The sequence below is a fragment of the Crinia signifera genome, chromosome 8, assembly GCF_055691185.1.
Source record: "Crinia signifera chromosome 8, ASM5569118v1, whole genome shotgun sequence".
Lineage (NCBI taxonomy): Eukaryota > Metazoa > Chordata > Amphibia > Anura > Myobatrachidae > Crinia > Crinia signifera.
This window is the reverse complement of record NC_139224.1, coordinates 181519973-181547440: the sequence shown is the minus strand read 5'-3', so window position 1 is coordinate 181547440 and position 27468 is coordinate 181519973. Positions and strand designations below refer to the sequence as shown.

At 49.9% G+C, this 27468-nt stretch overlaps 2 protein-coding genes across 3 annotated transcripts in view; one reads left to right on the top strand and one right to left on the bottom strand.

The window, feature by feature from the left end:
* ORC1 (origin recognition complex subunit 1) overlaps nucleotides 1-5031 on the bottom strand; it is a 183318-nt gene extending 178287 nt beyond the window's left edge. The window contains exon 1 of one of the 2 annotated variants that reach the window (XM_083157932.1): nucleotides 4932-5031. The gene's annotated coding sequence lies outside the window, so the exon portion shown is untranslated. The remainder of the gene's footprint in view (nucleotides 1-4931) is intronic. The other variant, XM_083157933.1, reaches the window with a different exon arrangement.
* Nucleotides 5031-15840, top strand: PRPF38A (pre-mRNA processing factor 38A). The gene is made up of 10 exons (XM_083157935.1): nucleotides 5031-5240; nucleotides 5891-6050; nucleotides 6342-6463; nucleotides 7341-7426; nucleotides 7581-7691; nucleotides 7894-8003; nucleotides 8187-8213; nucleotides 8966-9066; nucleotides 10192-10240; nucleotides 15665-15840. Exons 1-10 carry the CDS (start codon nucleotides 5111-5113, stop codon nucleotides 15705-15707), a joined length of 939 nt encoding a protein of 312 aa, XP_083014061.1. The 5' UTR covers nucleotides 5031-5110; the 3' UTR covers nucleotides 15708-15840.
* The last annotated feature ends 11628 nt before the right edge of the window (nucleotides 15841-27468 follow it).

The following is a 27468-nucleotide window of genomic DNA, read 5'->3' as shown; positions in this document are numbered from 1 at the left end:
CATGTGTTAACTGTGTCAGCTGTATGAATGTGCAGGTGTGAATGTGTTCCTAAAACACCAGGACTATCCACGCCACCCCGAAGCGTGGCGAGCGCAGTGAGCCCCGCAAGGGGCGGCAGAACGCGTCCTCCGACCTTTTCATACCCCCACTATCCACGTGGAGTTGATTTTATATACTGTGGCGAGCGCAGCATTACTTTACAGGTATTCCGTGTCCGCTCGCCACCTCGCTGTGCTCACATTATATAAAATCAACTCCACGCCAACGTTGATAGTGGGGGTATGAAATGGTCAGGATGCGTTCCGCTGCCGCTCACCCAGCATTGATACTGGGGTTGATGCTAAACAATGGCATAGGTGCAGGTGCTTACAATTGTAAGCACCCATCACATCTCATACCATCACATCTCATTGTAAGCACACATCACATCTCGTGGCATAGGTGCTTGAACAATGAAATATCGCAACGCATTTGGTGCAGAGATCGAATTCGATATTTCATTGTATAAGCACTCCTGTGCACTTTATATGCTACTATAACGCGGCACACAATGCGATGCGATTTTACTACGGTGAATAGCTCAGCACGCTAATACGTACTGGGCGCCCTGCTAGGAAACAAGTATCCTGAATCTTTATGTACACCCTCTGAGAAGTAAATCCACCTGAGTCAGAACCAGACGAATAGCTCAAATCTCCATGATGCCGATAGGGAGTTTTGATTCCCATGCAGACTCATTGACCTTGGAACAGTCGATTGAGAACTACTGCACCCCAGGCCGAGGTTGGCATCAGTTGTTAGTATCGTCCAGTCCCACATGCCAAACTGTACTGACAGTGTTTAGCCACCAAACAAGAGAGAGGAGTCTCTGGATTGTCACCATCCTGTGCATGTGGATGTGTGATCCTGAGCACTGTGCTAGCAAGTCCAGTTAAATCATCCTGAATGAATACGGCCAAAACTGAACAGCCTCGTAAGAAGCAACCATCTTTCCTAGTAGGTGTTTACAGGAGGTGCACTGAAACTCTTAGAGGTGACAGTACGGTACCATTTCTTTTAGCAAATTCATTTTGCTTATAGGTAAGAATACTTTGTTTCAATGTATCCAGGATTAGGCAGAGAAACAACAGTCTCTGATGGAGACAGCTTTGACATTTTGAAAATCAAAATCCAACCATGGTACAGCAGAAATTGACAACTCAACTGAGCGTCCAGGGCAAGACATTGCTGGGAAGGGGCCTTAAGAAAATCGTCAAGGTATGGAATTATCATTATCTGTTGGATGCACATCGCCGGTATCGTGGTCTTTATAAATACCCAAGGGGCTAAAAACAGACCGAATGGTAGCACTTTGAATTGATATTGCTCATTAGAGATTTGAGATTTGCAATACATGTAGGTATGCAGCTTTTATATCTAGCAAGATAAGAAATCCCACTGGTTCTATGCTGGCTGCATGGATTCCATCTAGAACCCATAGTACATAAGCAATAAATTTAGAGATTTCAAATACACCACACCATACCAAGCCGTCTGGCTTTGGCAATACAAAAAAAATAAAAATAAATAAAAGGCACGTTGGCCCAAAGGAACCTGGGTTATCATTACTGCTGACAGAAGGCCCTCACGCCTAGTTTCTAGTATGGGGAGACTTTTCATGGAAAAAAGTTTTTTGGGGGGGTAGAACCGCAAATTCCAGGTGGTATCCAAGGGTTATAATCTTTCACCCAGTTGTCCCTGCAAGATTGTAAACAGTTTTCCTTGAAATCCCCCCAGGTGGACTAAAAGCTCGTCATGCAACTGGTTTGTCAGTTCGCTTGAACCCCTGAGGATGGGAAACTTGATTGGGGGCTGAGAATAAAAAATATCTACCTCTGGAAGGAGATTATTATCCTCTGGGCTTGCCTCTAAATTTAGAGGAACCCCAAAAGGAGGGTCCAGAGAATTAAATGCAGCCTGGATGTGAGAGGTGAGTGTCTGCTGATGTGAGTGCAGCCTGGACGATGGGAGGGTCAGCGCGAACCCAGACTATGGGAGAGGTGAGTGTCTGCTGATGTGAGTGCAGGCTGGACCATGGGAGAGGGTGAGTGTCTGCTGATGTGAGTGCAGGCTGGACCATGGGAGAGGGTGAGTGTCTGCTGATGTGAGTGCAAGCTGGACGATGGGAGAGGGTGAGTGTCGGCTGATGTGAGTGCAGGCTGGACCATGGAAGAGGGTGAGTGTCTGCTGATGTGAGTGCAAGCTGGACGATGGGAGAGGGTGAGTGTCTGCTGATGTGAGTGCAGGCTGGACCATGGAAGAGGGTGAGTGTCTGCATCAGCAGACCCTCTTCCATGGTCCAGCCTCACTCACCCTCTTCCATCGTCCAGCCTGCACTCACATCAGTGAGTGCAGGCTGGACGATGGAAGAGGGTGAGTGAGGCTGGACCATGGAAGAGGGTGAGTGTCTGCTGATGTGAGTGCAGGCTGGACCATGGAAGAGGGTGAGTGTCTGCTGATGTGAGTGCAAGCTGGACGATGGGAGAGGGTGAGTGTCTGCTGATGTGAGTGAGGCTGGACCATGGAAGAGGGTGAGTGTCTGCTGATGTGAGTGCAGGCTGGACCATGGGAGAGGGTGAGTGTCTGCTGATGTGTGTCGGGTCACCGTGTGCAGGCTGGACCATGGAAGAGGGTGAGTGTCTGCTGATGTGAGTGCAGGCTGGACCATGGGAGAGGGCGAGTGTCTGCTGATGTGAGTGAGGCTGGACCATGGAAGAGGGTGAGTGTCTGCTGATGTGAGTGAGGCTGGACCATGGAAGAGGGTGAGTGTCTGCGGATGTGACTGCAGGCTGGACCATGGGAGAGGGTGAGTGTCTGCTGATGTGAGTGAGGCTGGACCATGGGAGAGGGCGAGTGTCTGCTGATGTGTGTGCAGGCTGGACCATGGGAGAGGGCGAGTGTCTGCTGATGTGTGTGCAGGCTGGACCATGGGAGAGGGCGAGTGTCTGCTGATGTGAGTGAGGCTGGACCATGGAAGAGGGTGAGTGTCTGCTGATGTGAGTGCAGGCTGGACCATGGGAGAGGGCGAGTGTCTGCTGATGTGTGTGCAGGCTGGACCATGGGAGAGGGCGAGTGTCTGCTGATGTGTGTGCAGGCTGGACCATGGGAGAGGGCGAGTGTCTGCTGATGTGTGTGCAGGCTGGACCATGGGAGAGGGCGAGTGTCTGCTGATGTGAGTGCAGGCTGGACCATGGGAGAGGGTGAGTGTCTGCTGATGTGAGTGCAGGCTGGACCATGGGAGAGGGTGAGTGTCTGCTGATGTGAGTGCAGGCTGGACCATGGGAGAGGGTGAGTGTCTGCTGATGTGAGTGCAGGCTGGACCATGGGAGAGGGTGAGTGTCTGCTGATGTAAGTGCAGGCTGGACCATGGGAGAGGGTGAGTGTCTGCTGATGTGAGTGCAAGCTGGACCATGGGAGAGGGTGAGTGTCTGCTGATGTGAGTGCAGGCTGGACCATGGGAGAGGGTGAGTGTCTGCTGATGTGAGTGCAAGCTGGACGATGGGAGAGGGTGAGTGTCTGCTGATGTGAGTGCAGGCTGGACCATGGAAGAGGGTGAGTGTCTGCATCAGCAGACCCTCTTCCATGGTCCAGCCTCACTCACCCTCTTCCATCGTCCAGCCTGCACTCACATCAGTGAGTGCAGGCTGGACGATGGAAGAGGGTGAGTGAGGCTGGACCATGGAAGAGGGTGAGTGTATGCTGATGTGAGTGAGGCTGGACCATGGAAGAGGGTGAGTGTCTGCTGATGTGAGTGCAGGCTGGACCATGGAAGAGGGTGAGTGTCTGCTGATGTGAGTGCAGGCTGGACCATGGAAGAGGGTGAGTGTCTGCTGATGTGAGTGCAAGCTGGACGATGGTAGAGGGTGAGTGTCTGCTGATGTGAGTGAGGCTGGACCATGGAAGAGGGTGAGTGTCTGCTGATGTGAGTGCAGGCTGGACCATGGGAGAGGGTGAGTGTCTGCTGATGTGTGTCGGGTCACCGTGTGCAGGCTGGACCATGGAAGAGGGTGAGTGTCTGCTGATGTGAGTGCAGGCTGGACCATGGGAGAGGGCGAGTGTCTGCTGATGTGAGTGAGGCTGGACCATGGAAGAGGGTGAGTGTCTGCTGATGTGAGTGAGGCTGGACCATGGAAGAGGGTGAGTGTCTGCGGATGTGACTGCAGGCTGGACCATGGGAGAGGGTGAGTGTCTGCTGATGTGAGTGAGGCTGGACCATGGGAGAGGGCGAGTGTCTGCTGATGTGTGTGCAGGCTGGACCATGGGAGAGGGCGAGTGTCTGCTGATGTGTGTGCAGGCTGGACCATGGGAGAGGGCGAGTGTCTGCTGATGTGAGTGAGGCTGGACCATGGAAGAGGGTGAGTGTCTGCTGATGTGAGTGCAGGCTGGACCATGGGAGAGGGCGAGTGTCTGCTGATGTGTGTGCAGGCTGGACCATGGGAGAGGGCGAGTGTCTGCTGATGTGAGTGAGGCTGGACCATGGAAGAGGGCGAGTGTCTGCTGATGTGAGTGCAGGCTGGACCATGGGAGAGGGCGAGTGTCTGCTGATGTGAGTGAGGCTGGACCATGGGAGAGGGCGAGTGTCTGCTGATGTGAGTGCAGGCTGGACCATGGGAGAGGGCGAGTGTCTGCTGATGTGAGTGCAGGCTGGACCATGGGAGAGGGTGAGTGTCTGCTGATGTGAGTGCAGGCTGGACCATGGGAGAGGGTGAGTGTCTGCTGATGTGAGTGCAGGCTGGACCATGGGAGAGGGTGAGTGTCTGCTGATGTGAGTGCAAGCTGGACCATGGGAGAGGGTGAGTGTCTGCTGATGTGAGTGAGGCTGGACCATGGGAGAGGGGGTACAACCTGGTTAAAGGTCACCCCTTGCTGGGACATGTAGTGCAGCACTCACCACGAAACTGGCTCCCGGATCCAGACTCCTGTGTGACTCGCGCTACTTCCTGCCAGAGAGCAGAAATATAATTTTCCCGCCAGACTGACGTCACGCATGTGCGAGGACCGGAAATGACGCTGGCGCGGGGTGATGACGCGTTATAGCGGCGCCGGAGCTTCCGGAACGGAGCGGGGAAGATGGCGAACCGGACGGTGAAGGATGCGCACAGTGTGCACGGTACCAACCCGCAGTACCTGGTGGAGAAGATCATCCGCACCCGCATCTATGAGTCCAAGTACTGGAAGGAGGAGTGCTTCGGCCTCACTGGTGAGTGGGGCAGCTCTGGGTTGGGGGGGTGGTGCCAGTAACCCCAGACGCTGTGGTGCGTGGGTGGTGCCAGTAACCCCAGGCGCTGTGGTGCCAGTTACCCCAGGTGCTGTGGTGCGCGGGTGGTGCCAGTAACCCTAGACGCTGTGGTGCCGGTAACCCCAGGCGCTGTGGTGCGCGGGGGCGGTGTCGGTAACCCCAGGCGCTGTGGTGCGCGGGTGGTGCCAGTAACCCCAGACGCTGTGGTGCGCGGGCGGTGCCGGTAACCCCGGGCGCTGTGGTGCGCGGGGGTGGTGCCGGTAACCCCGGACGCTGTGGTGCACGGGTGGTGCCGGTAACCCCGGACGCTGTGGTGCGCGGGTGGTGCCGGTAACCCCGGACGCTGTGGTGCGCGGGCGGTGCCGGTAACCCCAGGCGCTGTGGTGCGCGGGGGTGGTGCCGGTAACCCCGGACGCTGTGGTGCGCGGGTGGTGCCGGTAACCCCAGACGCTGTGGTGCGCGGGTGGTGCCGGTAACCCCAGGCGCTGTGGTGCCGGTAACCCCAGGCGCTGTGGTGCGTGGGCGGTGCCGGTAACTCTGCTCCTACTTGCATCTGTGTTACTAAATATCCTACACACTGAAGTTCATATTGCAAATGTTTCTCCTCTTAGCTGAGCTGGTTGTGGATAAGGCCATGGAGCTGAAATTTATCGGGGGCGTTTATGGAGGCAACATTAAGCCGACCCCTTTCTTGTGTCTGGCACTAAAAATGCTGCAGATCCAGCCGGAGAAAGACATCATTGTGGAATTTATAAAGAACGAAGACTTCAAGTGAGTGTTCGGATTATATGCTGATGTAACATTACGGTCTGCAGTGTTTCTGTGGGGTAATGCATGCAGCGCGCAGCCTCTGTTATTCCTAATGCTGCTGTAGCAATGGCACCACCATGTTTCTATGTGCTGTCGGCCTCATTCAGACTTGTACACTGATCTGTTTCTGTGTGATACTGTAAAACTCTATCTGGCCAGTTATTCCAAAAGCAGCCCCTCATAACCCAAATAATGGTGGGGACAAGTGTATGCACTGCGTGAGTTCTGTACCCCTTCCATTCTTTCTGGCAGGTATGTCCGTGCACTGGGAGCTTTGTACATGCGTCTGACCGGCACCGCCAGTGACTGCTACAAATATCTTGAGCCACTATATAATGATTATCGTAAAATCAAAACTCAGAACCGGAATGGAGGTAATTGCGCATGTGTGTGGGGGGGGGGGGGGTTGCGGGTGTGCAGAGAGGAGGTGGGGGTTGCGGGTGTGCAGAGAGGAGGTGGGGGTTGCGGGTGTGCAGAGAGGAGGACAGGGAAGGGGTGGTTTGGCACAATAGGAGGGGATTTAACCACTTGAGTGGTGGGTTTTGCTGGGGCAGGACAAACCTACCAGGGCAGGTTTGTCCTACCCCAGCAAACCCCACCACAGAAAGCTGGAAGCCGCCTCCCCCTCCCTCGCCTCCGCTCCGGCGTTAGTACGGCGGAGCTTCCCTGCTGCTGCTCTCACCCCAGCCTATACCGCCTGTCACATTCAGCAGTGACGTCAGTGGCAGGCTGGGGGATGTTCGCGGCTCGGGAGGACTCTGGTGCCTGAGCGCTCCCGAGTCCCTCCGAGCCTGGCCGACCATACCCAAGCCTGCCGCCGACGTCACTGTAAAATGAGTGACGGGCGGGTCAGGGAAGCTCCGGCGTACCGATCGCCGGAGCAAAGGTGCTGGGGGGACTGGAGTTGGTGAAGGGGGTGTGCTGTAGAGGTGCTGCGCCAGTGGTGCACACCTATTGTATAAAAGTGGTATGCCCGGAGATTTTCCGGGTCAGCCCGCTGCGGCAGCTCAGCTGAGCCCGGAAAATCTCTGGGCATACCACTCAAGTGGTTAAGCCTGTGCGGAGGGGGGGTTGGTGCATATGCAGAGTGGAGGTCGGGGGGGGGGTGTTTGCGCATGGGCGGGAAACTGATGGTTTCGCCCATGTGCAGATAGGAGGGCGGGGGGGTTGTTGCCGGGGATGTCGCTGTGACCCACGCATGTTTGTACTTTTGTGTTGGGAGATGGTTCACCCTTTTCCTTTCTTTCCCAGATTTTGAGCTGATGCATGTGGATGAGTTCATAGATGAACTGCTTCATAGTGAACGGATCTGTGATGTCATATTACCCCGGTTACAGGTAACACTGTGCCCCAGTTGGGGGGTCGGCCATTATTCGGGAAGTAATGGGTCTTGTTCCGCCTGGTCGGTATGCTTTGTACAGTATATGGGCTTTATGGTATATAGGTGAGAGTATGACAGTCTCTCTGATCAAATGTCTGTCTTCTTGCTAGAAACGTTATGTGCTTGAGGAGACCGAGCAGCTGGACCCTCGTGTTAGTGCTCTAGAAGAAGACATGGATGATGTAGAATCCAGTGAGGAAGAAGAGGAGGATGATGAAAAGGTTGGTTATCTGAATGTTCTCTCCATTCCTTTATCAGATGGAAACATAAATGGACATCACAAACTTCTGGTGGTTACAGAAACGTACTTGGCATGAAGTTGTGCCTCCTTTACATTATGACCTGTACGATTGGTGGGCCAGGATTGTGGAGAACCAGATGGTGCGTGTATCAGTAACTGTTCTTCCTTTCTACCTGTCGCAGGGCAGAGAACCTTCTCCAGATCATCATAGACGCAGTTACCGTGACCTAGACAGACCGCGCAGGTCTCCTTCACCTCGCTATCGGAGAAGCCGCAGTCGGTCACCGAGAAGGTAAGCTGTACATGCCAGACTGTTGCCAGTGGCACACCTTGGGCCAATTATACCTCTGCTCCTTGTGTGATGCAGCCCAAACGGTGGCTTAGCCTGTGTCTTATACTGCGGCCATGGAGTAACTGATGTCTGTATAGTGTGTGATCCAGCGCACATCACGTCTCACCCTGTTCTTTGTTTCAGACGCAGCCGTTCCCCCAAGAGAAGGAGGTGCATATGTCCTAGAGCTGCTGATCATCTGAATACCTGCAGAGCCATGATGTTGTGCACATAGGACCTTATTCTGGTTGACTCGCCAAGCTGCCAAAATTTGCCCGCACGCCGCGATCCCCCCGCAGGCATGCGAATGGATGTTTTGCATAAACATCCATTTCGCAGCCCCGTCTGCGGGGACAAAATTATTCGATGTTCGTCAACCATCAAAGGATTTCACAAGCACCCGCAGATCTAAGACACCTCTGTGGTCTCTTAGATGTGCGGGCGGGCAGCTGACAGCCTCTGTGGTCTCTTAGATGTGCGGGCGGGCAGCTGACAGCCTCTGTGGTCTCTTAGATGTGCGGGCGGGCAGCTGACAGCCTCTGTGGTCTCTTAGATGTGCGGGCGGGCAGCTGACAGCCTCTGTGGTCTCTTAGATCTGCGGGCGGGCGGCTGACATCCTCTGATGTTAGCTGCCTGCGTCACAGGCACATTAGCATGGCAGCGCCCAATGTTTTCATAGGACTAGCAGTTCGCCGTGCCCGCTCGCACCAAGCATCTGCACATGCACATAAATGTGCAGACGCCAAACATTGGTCGCATGGGGGGGGTGTGAATGAACTAGAATAACCCCCATACTATAGCAATGATGGGTATGTGTCCTGCAGCCATGGGGGTGGGGAAGAGGTGGCTGCTCTGCAGGGTTCTAGGTCTGAGGGATGGGCAGAAGTGTAGTGTTGGCTAATCGTCTTCTCTACTTCTAACAGTCCTTCTCCTCCTCGCCGAGAGAGACATCGGAGTAAGAGTCCAAGAAGACACCGCAGCAGATCTAGAGAAAGACGTCATCGATCCAAATCCAAATCTCCAGGTACTGAATCTGGTGGAGTCTTTGGTGCTTTAACTTTTTGCATGATAGAAGAGCTGCTGGATATGTGGGAGGTTGGATTACTGACCCTCTGATTGCTCCTTGGGCTTCATCTTGTTTGTGAAGGAAGGTTCATCAGGGTGGTGGGTTCTGTGCTGTGGTTATCCCTGCTTATATAAGGCACACGTATTAGATATCCAGCTGCCTCTGGCCGGTGGGTTCTGTACTGTAGTGATCCCGGCTTATATAAGGCGCACGCATTAGATATCCAGCTGCCTCCGGCTGGTGGGTTCTGTACTGCGGTGATCCCGGCTTATATTAAGGCGCACGTATTAGATATCCAGCTGCATCCGGCCGGTGGGTTCTGTACTGCGGTGATCCCGGCTTATATAAGGCGCACGTATTAGATATCCAGCTGCCTCCGGCCGGTGGGTTCTGTACTGTGGTGATCCCGGCTTATATAAGGCGCACGTATTAGTTATCCAGCTGCCTCCGGCCGGTGGGTTCTGTACTGCGGTGATCCCGGCTTATATAAGGCGCACGTATTAGATATCCAGCTGCCTCCGGCCGGTGGGTTCTGTACTGCGGTGATCCCGGCTTATATTAAGGCGCACGCATTAGATATCCAGCTGCCTCCGGCTGGTGGGTTCTGTACTGCGGTGATCCCGGCTTATATAAGGCGCACGTATTAGATATCCAGCTGCCTCCGGCCGGTGGGTTCTGTACTGCGGTGATCCCGGCTTATATAAGGCGCGCGTATTAGATATCCAGCTGCCTCCGGCCGGTGGGTTCTGTACTGCGGTGATCCCGGCTTATATAAGGCGCACGTATTAGATATCCAGCTGCCTCCGGCCGGTGGGTTCTGTGCTGCGGTGATCCCGGCTTATATAAGGCGCACGTATTAGATATCCAGCTGCCTCCGGCCGGTGGGTTCTGTACTGCGGTGATCCCGGCTTATATAAGGCGCACGTATTAGATATCCAGCTGCCTCCGGCCGGTGGGTTCTGTACTGCGGTGATCCCGGCTTATATAAGGCGCATATATTAGAACTGCACACTGGAAGTCCAGCTGGCGCATGGGTTAACCACACGTGTATTAACACAGTGAACACTTTTGTTTTACCAACAGGTCATCATCGCAGCCACAGGCACAGAAGCCATTCCAAGTCTCCAGAGAGGTAATTTGCTTATTGATGAAGGGTTAATGCCCCCATACACTGTGGGGGGGGGGGGGTGTCTCAACCAGTTCCCCACGTGAGTTGCCCGACAGCTTCCTGGGAGGCTCTCATGCGATTTATTGCATGTAAAGACCATCGTGGAGCTGCAGGAAAGTGTAAAAGAAAACATAGAAAAGCCTGGGAGGCCAACCCCTTGCAGATAAGTGTGTGCACACACCCCTATGGACCGGATTGGACGCGATACATCGCTGGTGATGGGTTCGATTTTATCTCATGTTCTGCAGGTCTGGCCACTGACTCTAGTCTGACGCGCACGGGACCGCATGTCATACCTCCCAACATGACCCTCTCCAGGAGGGACACAATGCTCTGTTTCTGGACTTCCCTCATAATGTATGATTGCCAGCACCTGTTTCACACGTGTTAATTGATAACAAAGGTGCTTCAACACAGGTGCTGGCAATCATTAATTAAGGGAGAAGTCCAGAAACAGAGCAATGTGTCCCTCCTGGAGAGGGTCATGTTGGGAGGTATGCCGCATGTCATACTCATGTGATGTGGGACAATATCACCCGATTTCCCAGCCAGGTCTTTATGCTAGACCATACAGAGGCATCTCACAGGGCCCTTACATATGAGACTGCCACCTATGGGGCAGTTGCTGTTATTACACCCGCATTGGTTATTGCTCACATATACTGTACTAGGTGATTCATCGCACCCTACGGGCGCTCCGCCCCCTTAATTTGTAAACGCCTTTATTATGTGAAATATGGTTTGTGCGGGAGGGTTAGGTGGGGAAATATTGCTTGTGCAGGTGTGAAAAATGCTGCGGGCATGGGAGGGGCAGGTGTGGTGTTTGTACAGGTGGATGTGGTGGGGGTGAGGTTGGGGTATGAGGGTGCTGTGGGAGAGGTTGATTGGGGATACTGCAGGTGGTGGAGTGGCATGTGTGGGGGTTGGTGTGTTGCAGGGGTGCACCGGGAGGTATAGTTGTGTTGGTGCGGTGGAACTGTGGGTTGAGGAAGTACAGGTGCAGGGGAGCCATAGGTGGGTGCATTAGTACTGCGGGTGGGGAAGTGGCGGGTGCAGGGTTGGTGCACACATTTCCAGGGGTTATATGCAGAGTGGCAGGGGTGACATGCACGGTGCCAGGGTTTGTGATTGGTGCCAGGCGTTACATGCACAGTGACAGTGGTTACATGCGGGGTGACATGCACTGTGCCAGGGATCGATGTGATTGATGCCAGGCGTAACATGCACAGTGCCAGGGGTAGCATGACCTGTAAAGAACCGTCACTCAGGACTTATTTTAGCTGCTGTGTGGACCGTAAGTAGGGTGACTGCATGGGACACAGCCAGCAACATGTAGAGAGTTTAGGTGCGAAGGCGCTCGGAGACTGATGCAGGTGAATAATATGGACCAGGCTTTCCATAGTGAAAAGCCTGTGTACATTTCAGGGGTCAAGCCCCCGTCGTCAGGACAAATAGCGATCTTCCTCATAATTAGTGCACCAGCCCAGTCCTTGTCACTAGAGATCCATCTGAGAACAGGGGTCTTTCCAAATAGAAATACCATAAATGATGTTCAGGGTGCAGATAAATCAGGTGGGATGGAAAATACCAGTCCCGTCTGGGGTTGCTGCGATCAGTGGTGCTACTATGTTTGCTATAGTTTCCGTTGGGTAGGTGATGTCCGCTCAGTCTCCTAGTGATCTTTCCTGCCATGTTTCCTACTTGGCTCAGGCCCTGTTTGCAGTGGCCAGCATTTAGTTAAGCTGCTGCCCTGCTTCAGGGAAATTCCACTTTTAATGTATGTGTATGGGGGCATGTATGTCGGAGTTGTGCAAATTCCTTCATAACGGTATCACCATCCAATTCATTGCAGGCGCTGTGTAGCCCAGGACTCTCTAGGAGGCTCATCCGGCCCGGAGCTGGCGTCCCTCACCCTCCCCTAAGGGGCTTTGGCACGCCTGTGTTTCCTCGGACACTCCCAGCATGCCCACTGCATGTCAATCACTGTGCCATAGAGCAGAAGTAGTTGCAGGACATCACAGCTGTGTCGTGCATACATGTGGCAGCCAGTATGCATTGGCCTCTATGGGAATTCACAGCCATGTGATCAGGTCTGAATCAGCCATTCTTCTGGCTTTGCAGGCTCTCATGTCACACACCAGGCCGTTACCACACTGGTACTGGGTTGTGCATGGTCAGGCAGCTCCTGGCTTCTCTGTTTTACAGTCCCACCTTTTGTAGGTTTCGCATTTTGTGGCCACTGTCCTCAGAATTCCTTTTGAGTCCCACAGCCGTCTGCAGTGTCCCCCACACAGGGTGAAAGTCCATGAAGGACACTGTTCCCTCGCTGGTGGCATGCTGAGGTCATCTGTTGCTTTAATGTATATAATGAAGTTGCTTCGGTGAGTGATCGAGATTAGGTACTATAACGGAAACGACCCTGTTTAGAACGATTATCTGGATCCAGTTCGCAGACTTTTTTGACTGGGTGACTAAAGTAATAGATCAAGGTGGGGCTGTAGATGTAGCTTATCTAGACTTTAGTAAAGCTTTTGACACTGTCCCACATCGCAGACTGTTAAATAAACTTGAAAGCTTGGGATTGGATTCTAAGATAGTTGAATGGATAAGAGCATGGTTGCGGGACAGAAAACAGAGAGTTGTAGTAAATGGAGTACAGTCAAAGGAGGGAAAGGTTACAAGTGGAGTACCCCAGGGATCTGTACTTGGACCGGTGCTTTTTAATATCTTTATTCGTGATATTGCAAATGGAATTGAGGGTAAAATGTGCCTTTTTGCAGATGACACAAAGGTATGCAACAGGGTAGACACACCAGGAGGGGTAAAACAAATGATTGAGGATCTAGGCAGCTTAGAGAAATGGTCAAGAGAATGGCAACTACAGTTTAATGCCAAAAAATGCAAAATCATGGACTTGGGTCTCAGAAATCCAAAGACTCTATATAGTATAAATGGCACTATAATGGAAACTACTGAGGAAGAGAGGGATCTAGGTGTCACTATTTCAGGGGACTTAAAAGCAGGTAGGCAATGTAACAAAGCAATGAAGAAGGCAAGTCAGATGATTGGTTGCATAGGGAGAGGTACCAGCAGTAGAAAGAAAGAAGTAATAATGCCACTGTATAGGTCATTGGTACGACCTCACTTAGAGTATTGTGTTCAGTTCTGGAGGCCATATCTCCAGAAGGATATAAATACATTAGAGACTGTACAAAGAAGGGCAACTAAAATGGTGCATGGCCTACATCACAAAACGTACCAGGAAAGACTAAAAGATCCTAATATGTATACTTTAGAGCAGAGAAGGGAAACGGGGGACATGATAGAGACTGTCACATATATCAGGGGTTATAACAAGGTACAGGTGGGAGACATTCTTCACAGGAAGAGGAGCAGCAGAACACGAGGACATGCACTGACACTAGGGGGAGGAAGGTACAGGAGGGAGACATTCATCACAGGAAGAGGAGCAGCAGAACACGAGGACATGCACTGACACTAGGGGGGGGGGGGGGGGGAAGGTACAGGTGGGAGACATTCATCACAGGAAGAGGAGCAGCAGAACACGAGGACATGCACTGACACTAGGGGGAGGAAGGTACAGGAGGGAGACATTCATCACAGGAAGAGGAGCAACAGAACACGAGGACATGCACTGACACTAGGGGGAGGAAGGTACAGGTGGGAGACATTCTTCACAAGAGGAGGAGCAGCAGAACACGAGGACATGCACTGAAACTAGAGGGAGGAAGGTACAGGTGGGAGACATTCTTCACAAGAAGAGGAGCAGCAGAACACGAGGACATGCACTGATACTAGAGGGAGGAAGGTACCGGTGGGAGACATTCTTCACAGGAAGAGGAGCAACAGAACACGAGGACAAGCACTGATACTAGAGGGAGGAAGGTACAGGAAGAGGAGCAGCAGAACACGAGGACATGCACTGACACTAGAGGGAGGAAGGTACAGGTGGGAGACATTCTTCACAAGAAGAGGAGCAGCAGAACACGAGGACAAGCACTGATACTAGAGGGAGGGAGGAAGGTACCGGTGGGAGACATTCTTCACAGGAAGAGGAGCAACAGAACACGAGGACAAGCACTGATACTAGAGGGAGGAAGGTACCGGTGGGAGACATTCTTCACAGGAAGAGGAGCAACAGAACACGAGGACAAGCACTGATACTAGAGGGAGGAAGGTACCGGTGGGAGACATTCTTCACAGGAAGAGGAGCAGCAGAACACGAGGACATGCACTGACACTAGAGGGAGGAAGGTACCGGTGGGAGACATTCTTCACAGGAAGAGGAGCAACAGAACACGAGGACATGCACTGACACTAAAGCATGGGTCCTCAAACTGCGGCCCTCCAGATGTGGTGAAACTACAAATCCCAGCATGCCTTGCCACAGTTTTCCTATAAGGGAGTGTTAAAACTGTGGCAAGGCATGCTGGGAATTGTAGTTTCACCAAATCTGGAGGGCCGCAGTTTGAGGACCCATGCACTAGAGGGAGGAAGGTACAGGTGGGAGACATTCTTCACAGGAAGAGGAGCAGCAGAACACGAGGACACGCACTGACACTAGGGGGAGGAAGGTACAGGTGGGAGACATTCTTCACAGGAAGAGGAGCAACAGAACACGAGGACACGCACTGACACTAGAGGGAGGAAGGTACAGGTGGGAGACATTCTTCACAGGAAGAGGAGCAGCAGAACACGAGGACATACACTGACACTAGAGGGAGGAAGATTCAGGGGAAATGTGAGTAAGAATTACTTCACAGAAAGAGTAGTAGATAAGTGGAATAGCCTCCCAACAGAGGTGGTAGAGGCAAATACAGTAGTACAATGTAAACATGCTTGGGATAGGCATATTGATACAAAAAAATAAGGATCAAATCTGGTTTGAGGTAACATGTTTAAAAAAGGGGCAGACTAGATGGGCCAAGTGGTTCTTATCTGCCGTCCAATTCTATGTTTCTATGTATGTTTCTCATCGCTGGTGTACAATATCACACAGCGCATGAAATACTCCCTGCTGCTCTTTCCTTCCCTAGCTGTTCACAAGGTGATTGAGAGGAAGTCGGCAACTGGGGGTGGGAGTGTCTGGGAGAACGGTAGGCGTGCGTTGAGCGTGATAGGGGAGGATGTGATGTCTGCTCTAAGCTGGATATGTCTCTGTTACGCCTAGCTTGTGGTGATTGGTGCCCAGTGGAATAAATGATTAGATGGTCCTTTTCGCTCGGCTGTAAATTGTATGCTAGCTGGTCACTGGACGCTGCTAATGTGCCGCTGTCCTCTAGTCTAATGTTATGTAGATGATATGGAATGTAGTCTGAGAGTCGGGCTGATGTCTTCTGTATGTAACCGGGAATTAATTTCTTATAGGTCAAAGAAGAGCCACAAAAAGAGCCGTCGTGGAAACGAGTGATCCCTACAGGAAGAACACTTTGTATATAATGGCCGCAATCATTTTCCATTGCAGATCTGTTCATAGTAGATATATAATGTCCACTTTTCATTTGTTCTGTTTGGTCATTTTTAATAAAACAATAAATGACTTATATGCCGAAGTGTGTATGACCTAATGTAACGGATCTGGCCAAGGGCAGATTATATAGAGATCTATATAGATTATAGAAAGGGACCAAATTTATTTACAGGTCCTTATATAGCAGCAGATTCGATACTTGTGTAATAGCACGGCGCCCGTTGCGTAGCTAGCGTAGCGGCCCTGTCAGAATTAGTGTGGTGGTCGCGCGGCCAGCGTAGTTAGCATAGCAGCCCTGTCAGAATTAGTGTAGTGCTCGCGCGGCCAGCGTAGTTATTCAGAAGTAGCGCAGTGTTCCCGCTGTCAGTGTCCCTGTGAGATGTGTTCCTGAAACACCCCCACTATCTACGACAGCTCGAAGCGTGGCGAGCGGACGGGTTACGCATCCCCCTGACCGGTTCATACCCCCACTATCCATGTTGGTGTGGAGTTGATTTTATAAAGTGTGGCGAGCGCATCGAGGGGACGCGGAATACATGTAAAATCCGCGGGCTCGCAACACACTGTATGAAATCAACTCCACGCTGGCGTGGATAGTGGGGGGATGAGTAATGCAGTTCTCACTGCGTTTCAGATAGCTGGAGCACCTCTCCGCCGGCGCCTGCATGATCGCCTCTGCTCTGGCGTCTGCCATCGCCGGTGATCTGGCCGTTACCAGTGTTGTGTGAGAGGCACTCGCTAGGCTTGTCATGGACGCTGGGGAAGGGGCTGGGCTGCCGCGGAGTCACTACGATAGGCAGCCGTTGGGCTACCCTGACAGTGTAGCTTAGCCTACGCTGAAAATGTAGCCTAGCCGGGCGCCGTGCTATTACACAAGTACCACAGATTCCCTTAGTGTCTTATATAGCGCAGCAGATGCCGTTACAGTGTCTTATATAGCGCAGCAGATGCCGTTACAGTGTCTTATATAGCGCAGCAGATGCCGTTACAGTGTCTTATATAGCGCAGCAGATTCTGTTACAGCGTCTTATATAGCGCAGCAGATTCCGTTAGTCTTACATAGCGCAGCAGATTCTGTTACAGTGTGTTATATAGCGCAGCAGATTCCGTTAGTGTCTTATATAGCGCAGCAGATTCCGTTACAGTGTCTTATATAGCGCAGGAGATTCCGTTACAGCGTCTTATATAGCGCAGCAGATTCCGTTACAGCGTCTTATATAGCGCAGCAGATTCCGTTACAGCGTCTTATATAGCGCAGCAGATTCCGTTACAGCGTCTTATATAGCGCAGCAGATTCCGTTACAGGTTCTTATATAGCGCAGCAGATTCCGTTACAGCGTCTTATATAGCGCAGCAGATTCCGTTACAGCGTCTTATATAGCGCAGCAGATTCCGTTACAGGTTCTTATATTCTTATATAGCGCAGCAGATTCCGTTACAGCGTCTTATATAGCGCAGCAGATTCCGTTACAGCATCTTATATAGCGCAGCAGATTCCGTTACAGCGTCTTATATAGCGCAGCAGATTCCATTACAGGTTCTTATATAGCGCAGCAGATTCTGTTACAGCGTCTTATATAGCGCAGCAGATTCTTTTACAGCGTCTTATATAGCTCAGTAGATTCCGTTAGTGTCTTATATAGCGCAGCAGATTCCGTTACAGCGTCTTATATAGTGCAGCAGATTCCGTTACAGTGTCTCATATAGCGCAGCAGATTCCGTTACAGTGTCTTATATAGCGCAGCAGATTCCGTTACAGCGTCTTATGTAGCGCAGCAGATTCTGTTACAGGGTCTTCTATAGCGCAGCAGATTCCGTTACAGCGTCTTGTATAGCGCAGCAGATTCCGTTACAGTGTCTCGTATAGCGCAGCAGATTCCGTTACAGTGTCTTGTATAGCGCAGCAGATTCCGTTACAGTGTCTTATATAGCGCAGCAGATTCCGTTAGAGTGTCTTATATAGCGCAGCAGATTCCGTTAGTGTCTTATATAGCGCAGCAGATTCCGTTAGTGTCTTATATAGCGCAGCAGATTCCGTTACAGTGTCTCATATAGCGCAGCAGATTCCGTTACAGTGTCTTTTATAGCGCAGCAGATTCCGTTACAGCGTCTTATATAGCGCAGCAGATTCCGTTACAGCGTCTTATATAGCGCAGCAGATTCCGTTACAGCGTCTTATATAGCGCAGCAGATTCCGTTACAGCGTCTTATATAGCGCAGCAGATTCCGTTACAGTGACTTATATAGCGCAGCAGATTCCGTTAGTGTCTTATATAGCGCAGCAGATTCCGTTACAGCGTCTTATATAGCGCAGCAGATTCCGTTACAGTGTCTTATATAGCGCAGCAGATTCCGTTACAGCGTCTTATATAGCGCAGCAGATTCCGTTACAGCGTCTTATATAGCGCAGCAGATTCCGTTACAGTGACTTATATAGCGCAGCAGATTCCGTTAGTGTCTTATATAGCGCAGCAGATTCCGTTACAGCGTCTTATATAGCGCAGCAGATTCCGTTACAGCGTCTTATATAGCGCAGCAGATTCCGTTACAGCGTCTTATATAGCGCAGCAGATTCCGTTACAGTGACTTATATAGCGCAGCAGATTCCGTTAGTGTCTTATATAGCGCAGCAGATTCCGTTACAGCGTCTTATATAGCGCAGCAGATTCCGTTACAGTGTCTTATATAGCGCAGCAGATTCCGTTACAGTGTCTTATATAGCGCAGCAGATTCCGTTACAGCGTCTTATATAGCGCAGCAGATTCCGTTACAGTGACTTATATAGCGCAGCAGATTCCGTTAGTGTCTTATATAGCGCAGCAGATTCCGTTACAGCGTCTTATATAGCGCAGCAGATTCCGTTACAGCGTCTTATATAGCGCAGCAGATTCCGTTAGTGTCTTATATAGCGCAGCAGATTCCGTTACAGCGTCTTATATAGCGCAGCAGATTCCGTTACAGTGACTTATATAGCGCAGCAGATTCCGTTAGTGTCTTATATAGCGCAGCAGATTCCGTTACAGCGTCTTATATAGCGCAGCAGATTCCGTTACAGTGACTTATATAGCGCAGCAGATTCCGTTAGTGTCTTATATAGCGCAGCAGATTCCGTTACAGCGTCTTATATAGCGCAGCAGATTCCGTTACAGCGTCTTATATAGCGCAGCAGATTCCGTTACAGTGTCTTATATAGCGCAGAAGATTCCGTTACAGCGTCTTATATAGCGCAGCAGATTCCGTTAGTGTCTTATATAGCGCAGCAGATTCCGTTACAGTGTCTTATATAACGCAGCAGATTCAGTTACAGTGTCTTATATAGTGCAGCAGATTCCGTTACAGCGTCTTATATAGCGCAGCAGATTCCGTTACAGTGTCTTATATAGCTCAGCAGATTCCGTTACAGCGTCTTATATAGCGCAGCAGATTCTGTTACAGCGTCTTATAAAGGGCAGCAGATTCCGTTACAGTGTCTTATAAAGCGCAGCAGATTCCGTTAGTGTCATATATAGCGCAGCAGATTCCGTTACAGCGTCTTATATAGCGCAGCAGATTCCGTTACAGCGTCTTATATAGCGCAGCAGATTCCGTTACAGCGTCTTATATAGCGCAGCAGATTCCGTTACAGCGTCTTATATAGCACAGCAGATTCCGTTACAGTGTCTTATATAGCGCAGCAGATTCCGTTACAGCGTCTTATATAGCGCAGCAGATTCCGTTACAGCGTCTTATATAGCGCAGCAGATTCCGTTACAGCGTCTTATATAGCGCAGCAGATTCCGTTACAGCGTCTTATATAGCGCAGCAGATTCCGTTACAGTGTCTTATATAGCGCAGCAGATTCCGTTACAGTGTCTTATATAGCGCAGCAGATTCCGTTACAGCGTCTTATATAACGCAGCAGATTCAGTTACAGTGTCTTATATAGTGCAGCAGATTCCGTTACAGCGTCTTATATAGCGCAGGAGATTCTGTTACAGCGTCTTATATAGCGCAGCAGATTCCGTTACAGTGTCTTATATAGCTCAGCAGATTCCGTTACAGCGTCTTATATAGCGCAGCAGATTCTGTTACAGCGTCTTATAAAGCGCAGCAGATTCCGTTACAGCGTCTTATATAGCGCAGCAGATTCCGTTACAGCGTCTTATATAGCGCAGCAGATTCCGTTACAGTGTCTTATATAGCGCAGCAGATTCCGTTACAGCGTCTTATATAGCGCAGCAGATTCCGTTACAGCGTCTTATAAAGCGCAGCAGATTCCGTTACAGCGTCTTATATAGCGCAGCAGATTCCGTTACAGCGTCTTATAAAGCGCAGCAGATTCCGTTAGTGTCTTATATAGTGCAGCAGATTCCGTTACAGCGTCTTATATAGCGCAGCAGATTCCGTTACAGTGTCTTATATAGCGCAGCAGATTCCGTTACAGTGTCTTATTATATAGCAGCAGATTCCGTTACAGCGTCTTATATAGCGCAGCAGATTCTGTAACAGCGTCTTATATAGTGCAGCAGATTCCGTTACAGCGTCTTATATAGTGCAGCAGATTCCGTTACAGCGTCTTATATAGCGCAGCAGATTCCGTTACAGTGTCTTATATAGCGCAGCAGATTCCGTTACAGTGTCTTATTATATAGCAGCAGATTCCGTTAGTGTCTTATATAACAGCAGATTCCGTTACAGTGTCTTATATAGCGCAGCAGATTCTGTTACAGGGTCTTATATAGTGCAGCAGATTCCGTTACAGTGTCTTATATAGCGCAGCAGATTCCGTTACAGTGTCTTATATAGCGCAGCAGATTCCGTTACAGTGTCTTATATAGCGCAGCAGATTCCGTTACAGCGTCTTATATAGCGCAGCAGATTCCGTTACAGCGTCTTATAAAGCGCAGCAGATTCCGTTACAGCGTCTTATATAGCGCAGCAGATTCCGTTACAGCGTCTTATAAAGCGCAGCAGATTCCGTTACCGCGTCTTATATAGCGCAGCAGATTCCGTTACAGTGTCTTATTATATAGCAGCAGATTCCGTTACAGTGTCTTATATAACAGCAGATTCCGTTACAGTGTCTTATATAGCGCAGCAGATTCCGTTACAGCGTCTTATAAAGCGCAGCAGATTCCGTTACAGCGTCTTATACAGCGCAACAGATTCCGTTACAGCGTCTTATAAAGTGCAGCAGATTCCGTTACAGCGTCTTATATAGCACAGCAGATTCCGTTACAGTGTCTTATATACAGAGCGGACAGGGGTGTGAGTCCCGCACAGAGTGAGTCTACCCCCACTTCAAGTTCCGCTTCAGAGTGGGCGGATGCTTGTTGTGGAGGGTGTGGCCTGAGTAGCCTGAGCCAACAATATTACACAATTAGGCCCACAGGGAGTCAATTTTTTATTTGGTGGTGGTCCCATGAGTCCGAAATAACTTAGACAAATGGTTTAGAGAGAAAAAGATAACTCTAGCTTTTATTAGAGTTATAATAAAATAAAGGGTTTGACACACACATACACTATATGAATGACGTAAACAATTAGTGATACGATGTGTCATTAATCACCCGCTGATATTATTAGGGACATAGTATTGTAATTCTGTTCCGTTTCAGCTGGGGGATAATTACAGAGGTAAATTCCTCTCAGCACAGAGATTTTGATACAGTTTAACGTAACCGATTGTTCTCAATATTTGTTACTTTCCAAAGTAAACTAAAGGCCCATACACACTTGACGATTTTCACCTGAAAATCGTTCAAAACAGCCGTTTTGAGCAATTTTCAATTGAAAATTGCCTAGTGTGTATGCCCCACAGATTGCCTCCTAGCGATGATGCGCGCTCCCGCATCATCGCTAACGAGGTCCCACGTCGGCTGGTTTTACCAGCATGCCAGCGATGATGGATGGTTTTTTATCCATCATCGCTGTATGTGTACGCTGCACGGGCTGAAAGATTAACCACTTTCAGCCCGTGTGCCGCCCCGCCGCCTCCCCCTGCTCCCTCCCCCCTCCCCCTGCTCCCAGCACGGAGACGGAGCAGGGGGGAAAAGACACTGCCAGTGCCAGCAGTCGCAGCAAGCCCGCCGCCACGCAGCAGCTCCCAGTCCCCCATGTCACCTGTCCTCCTCTTCCTCTGTCAGCACTCAGTGCCAGCGGCAAAGTGCTTCCAGCCGCCCCCTGCTCCCAAGTGTCCCCCTGCTGTCACTGCCACCAATGCAAGGTGTCCCAATATAGATATATAAATAAATGACCACTGCCACAATGCAAGGCTATATATATTATATATATATATATATATATATGTATATATATATATGTATATGTATATATATATATATATATGTATATATATATATATATATATTATATATATATATATATATTATATATATATATATTATATATATATATATATTATATATATATATATATATATTATATATATATATATTATATATATATTATATATATATATATTATATATATATATATATATTTATATATATATATATATATATATATAACCACTAACACCAATGCAAGGCTTCCTAATATTAATATATATATATATGTGTGTGTATACTGTGTATATATCTCTATATCTATATATATATATATATATATATATAGATTCGGTATGGAATCCCAGCGGTCGGAATCCCAGCGGTCGGAATCCCGACCGCTGGAATCCCGACCGCCGAAATCCCAACAAGGGGGGGGGGACGTGGATTGCCCCCCCTTGCGGGCTCGCCACGCAGCGCGCCCGGTGCCTCGCTACGCTCGGCGCGCTAATTTATTCTCCCTCTATGGGTGTCGTGGACACCCACGTAGGGAGAAAGTTTCAGGATTTCGGCGGTCGGGATTCCAGCGTCGGGATTTTGACCACCGGGAATCCGATCGCCGGGAAATTAACCGCATCCCATATATATGCCCACCAATGTATATTATAGCGGTAACGGCCAGGGCGGCGTTTACCTGATTGCTGGGCTCCCAATATACACAGCCCAGCGATCAGTTCTGAATCAGGACCCAAGAACAGAAACACATTGAAATTAAAGGGCCCCTGCTCCCACTCTTGGAATATAAACCCCGCCCATTATGTAAATATCCTTTTATAATGAAAGATTTTCATCAAAGTCTTTCGCCGGCTGAAAATCTCTCGCTCTTTGGTGAAAATAGCTCAGTGTGTACGAACTACTTTGGTGAAAGATATATCTTTCAGAGATTTTGGCAAAGTCTTTTGAAATGAAAATCTTTAAGTGTGTATGGGCCTTAAGTGAATAAGTATCTCTGCCTGGGTTTCAGGTCTTTTTTTCTTTTTTTCAAAAAAGACAATACACTTTTCTAGACAGCTTTTTTTCTGTACACTATCTCTCCGAAGAAATTGGTTTTGCAGATAGACTGTGTACGCTTTTGAGGATTTATTCTCTTGCCCACGTTAATCTTTCTATAATTATTCAATTATTGATATTGCACAGAGAGGATAGAAAGCAGAACACATTACACTTAGTGACTACACATTGCCCAATTGGATATTCCAGCTGTGGCACTGAGAGGGGGAGAAGAATGTCCAGATGACTGTTGGCTGGACCACACATCCAGGCACTGGGCACGTATCTCCCTCAAGCGAGCTGGCTGTGTTAGTGTAGCGAGTGATAATGTGTTGTGCCTCAAAAATAAATCACCATGATATTCTGCTGTCTCTAGGTCTTGCAGAACGCTGCATAGGACTTAAGATGAGAGATATCCGGTGTATTTGAGGTCAGAAAGAATAGTAAAGCCACACTTCTGCTGTCAGGTTTCCATGGTTTTGTGGGACCTGTTGCTTTAAAGCATTGCAGGACAGCCACAATGCCCGTACTGGCTGAGGAGAGAGTATGGGAGAGCTGAGGATTGCTTGGTTCTTTAAAAATTATGCATAGGTAGAATATGTCAGAACTAGCAATTAGTTAATTCAATGGCTTGTTTGCCGATAGATTTTGATGTGTTATTAGTCACCAAATCTAACCAATCCCATAGTCAATTATTTTAAAGATCTAACTGACAGGAACACAGTACGAATGTAGCTGACATGGACATAGTACATGTGAGGGTACGAGTTCCTCAATCACTCAGACACCGAGCAGATGAAACCAGAAGAATGGTTTATTTTCCACAGCACGCACAAATAGACAATAAACAGTGGCAAAGGTAAATTGCAGAGTAGAAAGATATTCAGGTAGCAGGCCCAAACAGACAGTCCTTGTATAGTCACAGTCCCAGATCAGTTCCACAGGGCAAACTATCACTTGTCCACACAGCTGTGATAGCAGAAAACTGTATAAGTCCACAAAACACTGGCAACTCCACAGAAGCGAGGATGAGGCGTTCCACAAGACACAGGTAGAGCATACCTCTGAACCTTAAGACTGCGACTAACCTCCTTCCTCCTCTCTTCTCCTTCAGCTCTCTCTGGTCTGACCAAAAAACACTTTTTAAAACATTTCAAATTCCCACGGTGATCGCATCATCTGTGGGGTTGCCCAAGTTCCTGATTGGTGGATTCAAGCATAAGGTATATCCCACCTTCAATCCACAGTTGTCCAACTGCTGCTCCCAACCCCTGCTGTGTCTGGTTCCACAAAGTCTGCTAGAGCCCAGAGGTTTACAAAGAATTGTAAACCCCCCTGTGGAGATGGTTCCTCTGCTATCTCTTTCCTGTAAATAGCAGCAAAATAGCAGGGTAATTGGATCACCCCCTGTGGAGATTGCCTTTTGGGAGGACAGTTTATGATAACCCTTTTCCTGTCAGGGCACGGGCAAATGGTATCAATGGTATAATGCTTACATGAATAAAGTCCTGGGAAATACAGACATACATAGGGAACAATAGGGCTAAAATGTACATTAATTACTGTGGAGTAGAGGATGTCACAATTCACTTATCGCCAATGCAATTCCTTCACATTTCCTCCCCCACATTTTAGTCCATGTTCCTGGTGTCCTGGGTAATGGCAAGGGCTGGTCTCCTGGTGTTAGGTGGCACTGGGTCTGGTTCCTGCTGACGGGATAGGCCATCCGCGTTTCCATGATCTTTACCCTTTTTGTGAGAAATAGAGAAGTTGTACAGTTGTAGGGCTAAGCTCCACCTCAGTAACCGTCCATTGTCTCCAGCTGTACGTTGTAGAAAACTAAGGGGGTTATGATCTGTTACCACTGAAAACTCACGCCCATACACATAGGGCTGCAACTTCTTTAGTGCCCAGACGATGGCTAGGCACTCCTTTTCAATGGTGGCGTAGGCTATCTCGCGGGCAACTAGTTTTCGGGAAATAAAGGCAACTGGGTGCTCACACCCATCCTCCCCTATTTGACTTAGCACAGCTCCTATTCCACAAGCTGAAGCATCTGTTTGCACAATGAACCGCCGGCGGAAGTCAGGGGCGGCTAACACTGGGGACCGGGACAAGATGTCCTTAAGCTGGGAGAAAGCCTGCTCGCAGTCAGGGGTCCAGTCAATGTTTCGGGTGTACTTTTTGGTCGTTAGGTCAGTCAGTGGTTTGGCAATGGTGCTGTACTGAGGAACAAATTTACGATAGTACCCCGCTGTGCCCAGGAAGGCACGTACCTGTTTTTGGTTAGTGGGGTGAGGCCACTTCAGAATGGCCTCAATTTTTGCTGGTTCTGGACGAATACGGCCTCCCCCAACCCTGTGGCCAAGGTACAGCACCTCTGCCATCCCCATCTGACACTTATCCGGTCTGATTGTCAACCCTGCCTGGCTAATCTCTGCTAAAACCTGGGCTACATGCTGCAGATGATCCTCCCAGGTCTCACTAAAAATTGCTATATCATCCAGGTAGGCCTGGGCAAACTCCTGACACCCTGTCAGTATGCGATCTACTGTACGCTGGAAGGTGGCAGGGGCATTCTTCATCCCGAAGGGCATGTCAGTAAATTCAAAAAGCCCAAATGGGGTATTGAACGCTGACCTCTCCTGTGCCTCTCTGGTAAGGGGTATCTGCCAGTACCCCTTGCTAAGGTCCAGGGTGGACACATAGCGAGCCATCCCCAACCTGTCTAACAGCTCATCTACCCGGGGCATGGGGTATGCGTCTGTCACTGTCACCTCATTCAGCTTCCTATAGTCCACGCAGAAGCGTGTACTCCCATCCTTCTTGGGCACTAAGACCACGCTGGAGGCCCAGGGACTATTTGATGGCACAATGACCCCAAGCGCCAGCATTTCGTCTACCTCTTTTTTCATCATATTGAGCACCTCGGGATTCAGCCGATATGCTGGTTGCCTAATGGGCCGAGTTGCTCCGGTGTCGACATGATGGGCTGCTACATGAGTGCGTCCTGGCCTGCTAGTGAACTGAGGCCCCACTAGCTCCAAAACCTCCCTCATTTGTCGGGTCTGGGTTTCAGTTAACTGTGTGCCTATGGGCACGGCCTCCACCCCCACATCCTTCTTGGTTGCTGCCAGAATGTCAGGGATGGGGTCAGTCTCTGGGTCATCCATTGGTGGGCAGCAGATTGCCACAGCCCCTATTTCCCTGGTGACATATTTTTTTAATCTATTTATGTGGTAGGTGCCCACCCGCTTCCCGGTTTGATCTAGGGCAATGATATAATCTACCTGCCCCTGTCGGTCCACTACAGTATATGGCCCTGCCCAGGTCGCCTGTAACTTGTGCTTTCGTACAGGTACCAGTACCATCACTTTCTGACCCACTTCCAACTCCCGTTCACGTGCATGCTGGTTGTAATACTTGCACTGCCTTCCCTGTGCCTCCAGCATATGGTCATGCGCAAGCTGCATTAGCCTTTGCAGTCTCTCCCTCATTTGGGCCACATATTCTAAGACCGGAACCTCCGGTTCCTGGAATGATCCTTCCCAGCTTTCCCTGACTAAGTCGAGAGGACCCCGGACCCTTCTGGCATATAGTAACTCAAAAGGGGAGAACCCGGTAGAATCTTGCCTTACTTCGCGGTATGCGAATAGAAGCTGTTGCAAGGATTTCTCCCAGTCTCCCCCCTCTGATTCAGCATATGCCCGTAGCAACTGCTTAAGGGTCGCATTAAATCGCTCACACAATCCGTTTGTTTGGGGGTGATAGGCAGTAGTGCGAAAGGGATGGACCCCAAATTTGGCCCATATGGTCTGCAGTAAGTCCCCTTGAAATTGCGCACCTTGGTCGGTGACCACTTCTTCGGGAAATCCCACACGACTAAAGATATCCATGAGAGCCTGGGCAATATGCTCAGCATCTATGGATGCCAGCGCCACCGCCTCTGGGTACCTAGTCGCATAGTCAACCACAGTCAGTATGTATTTCTTTCCTGTTCTACTCGGTTTCTTAAAAGGCCCAACAATGTCCATGGCCACTCTCTTGAATGGCTCACTGATCACGGGCATGGGTTGTAGGGGGACACGACGTGGGGGTCCCCCGAGGCGTTGACAGACCCCACATGACTCTCTATACTGTCTTACCTCCTGGTTTATTCCTGGCCAGAAGAAGTGCCGCAGCAGTCGGGCCCGGGTTTTACGAATCCCTAAATGGCCTGCTGAGGGGATGTCATGGGCAAGTGCTAGCAATCGCGCACGGTACTGCTGGGGAACAATTAACTGTTTCCTAGGGACTTCGGGCTCTAATGGGTCTGCTTTTGCTGGCACCCTGTACAGTCTCCCCTCCTCCCACTGAATGCGATCCTCCTGAGTTCCCCAATCACT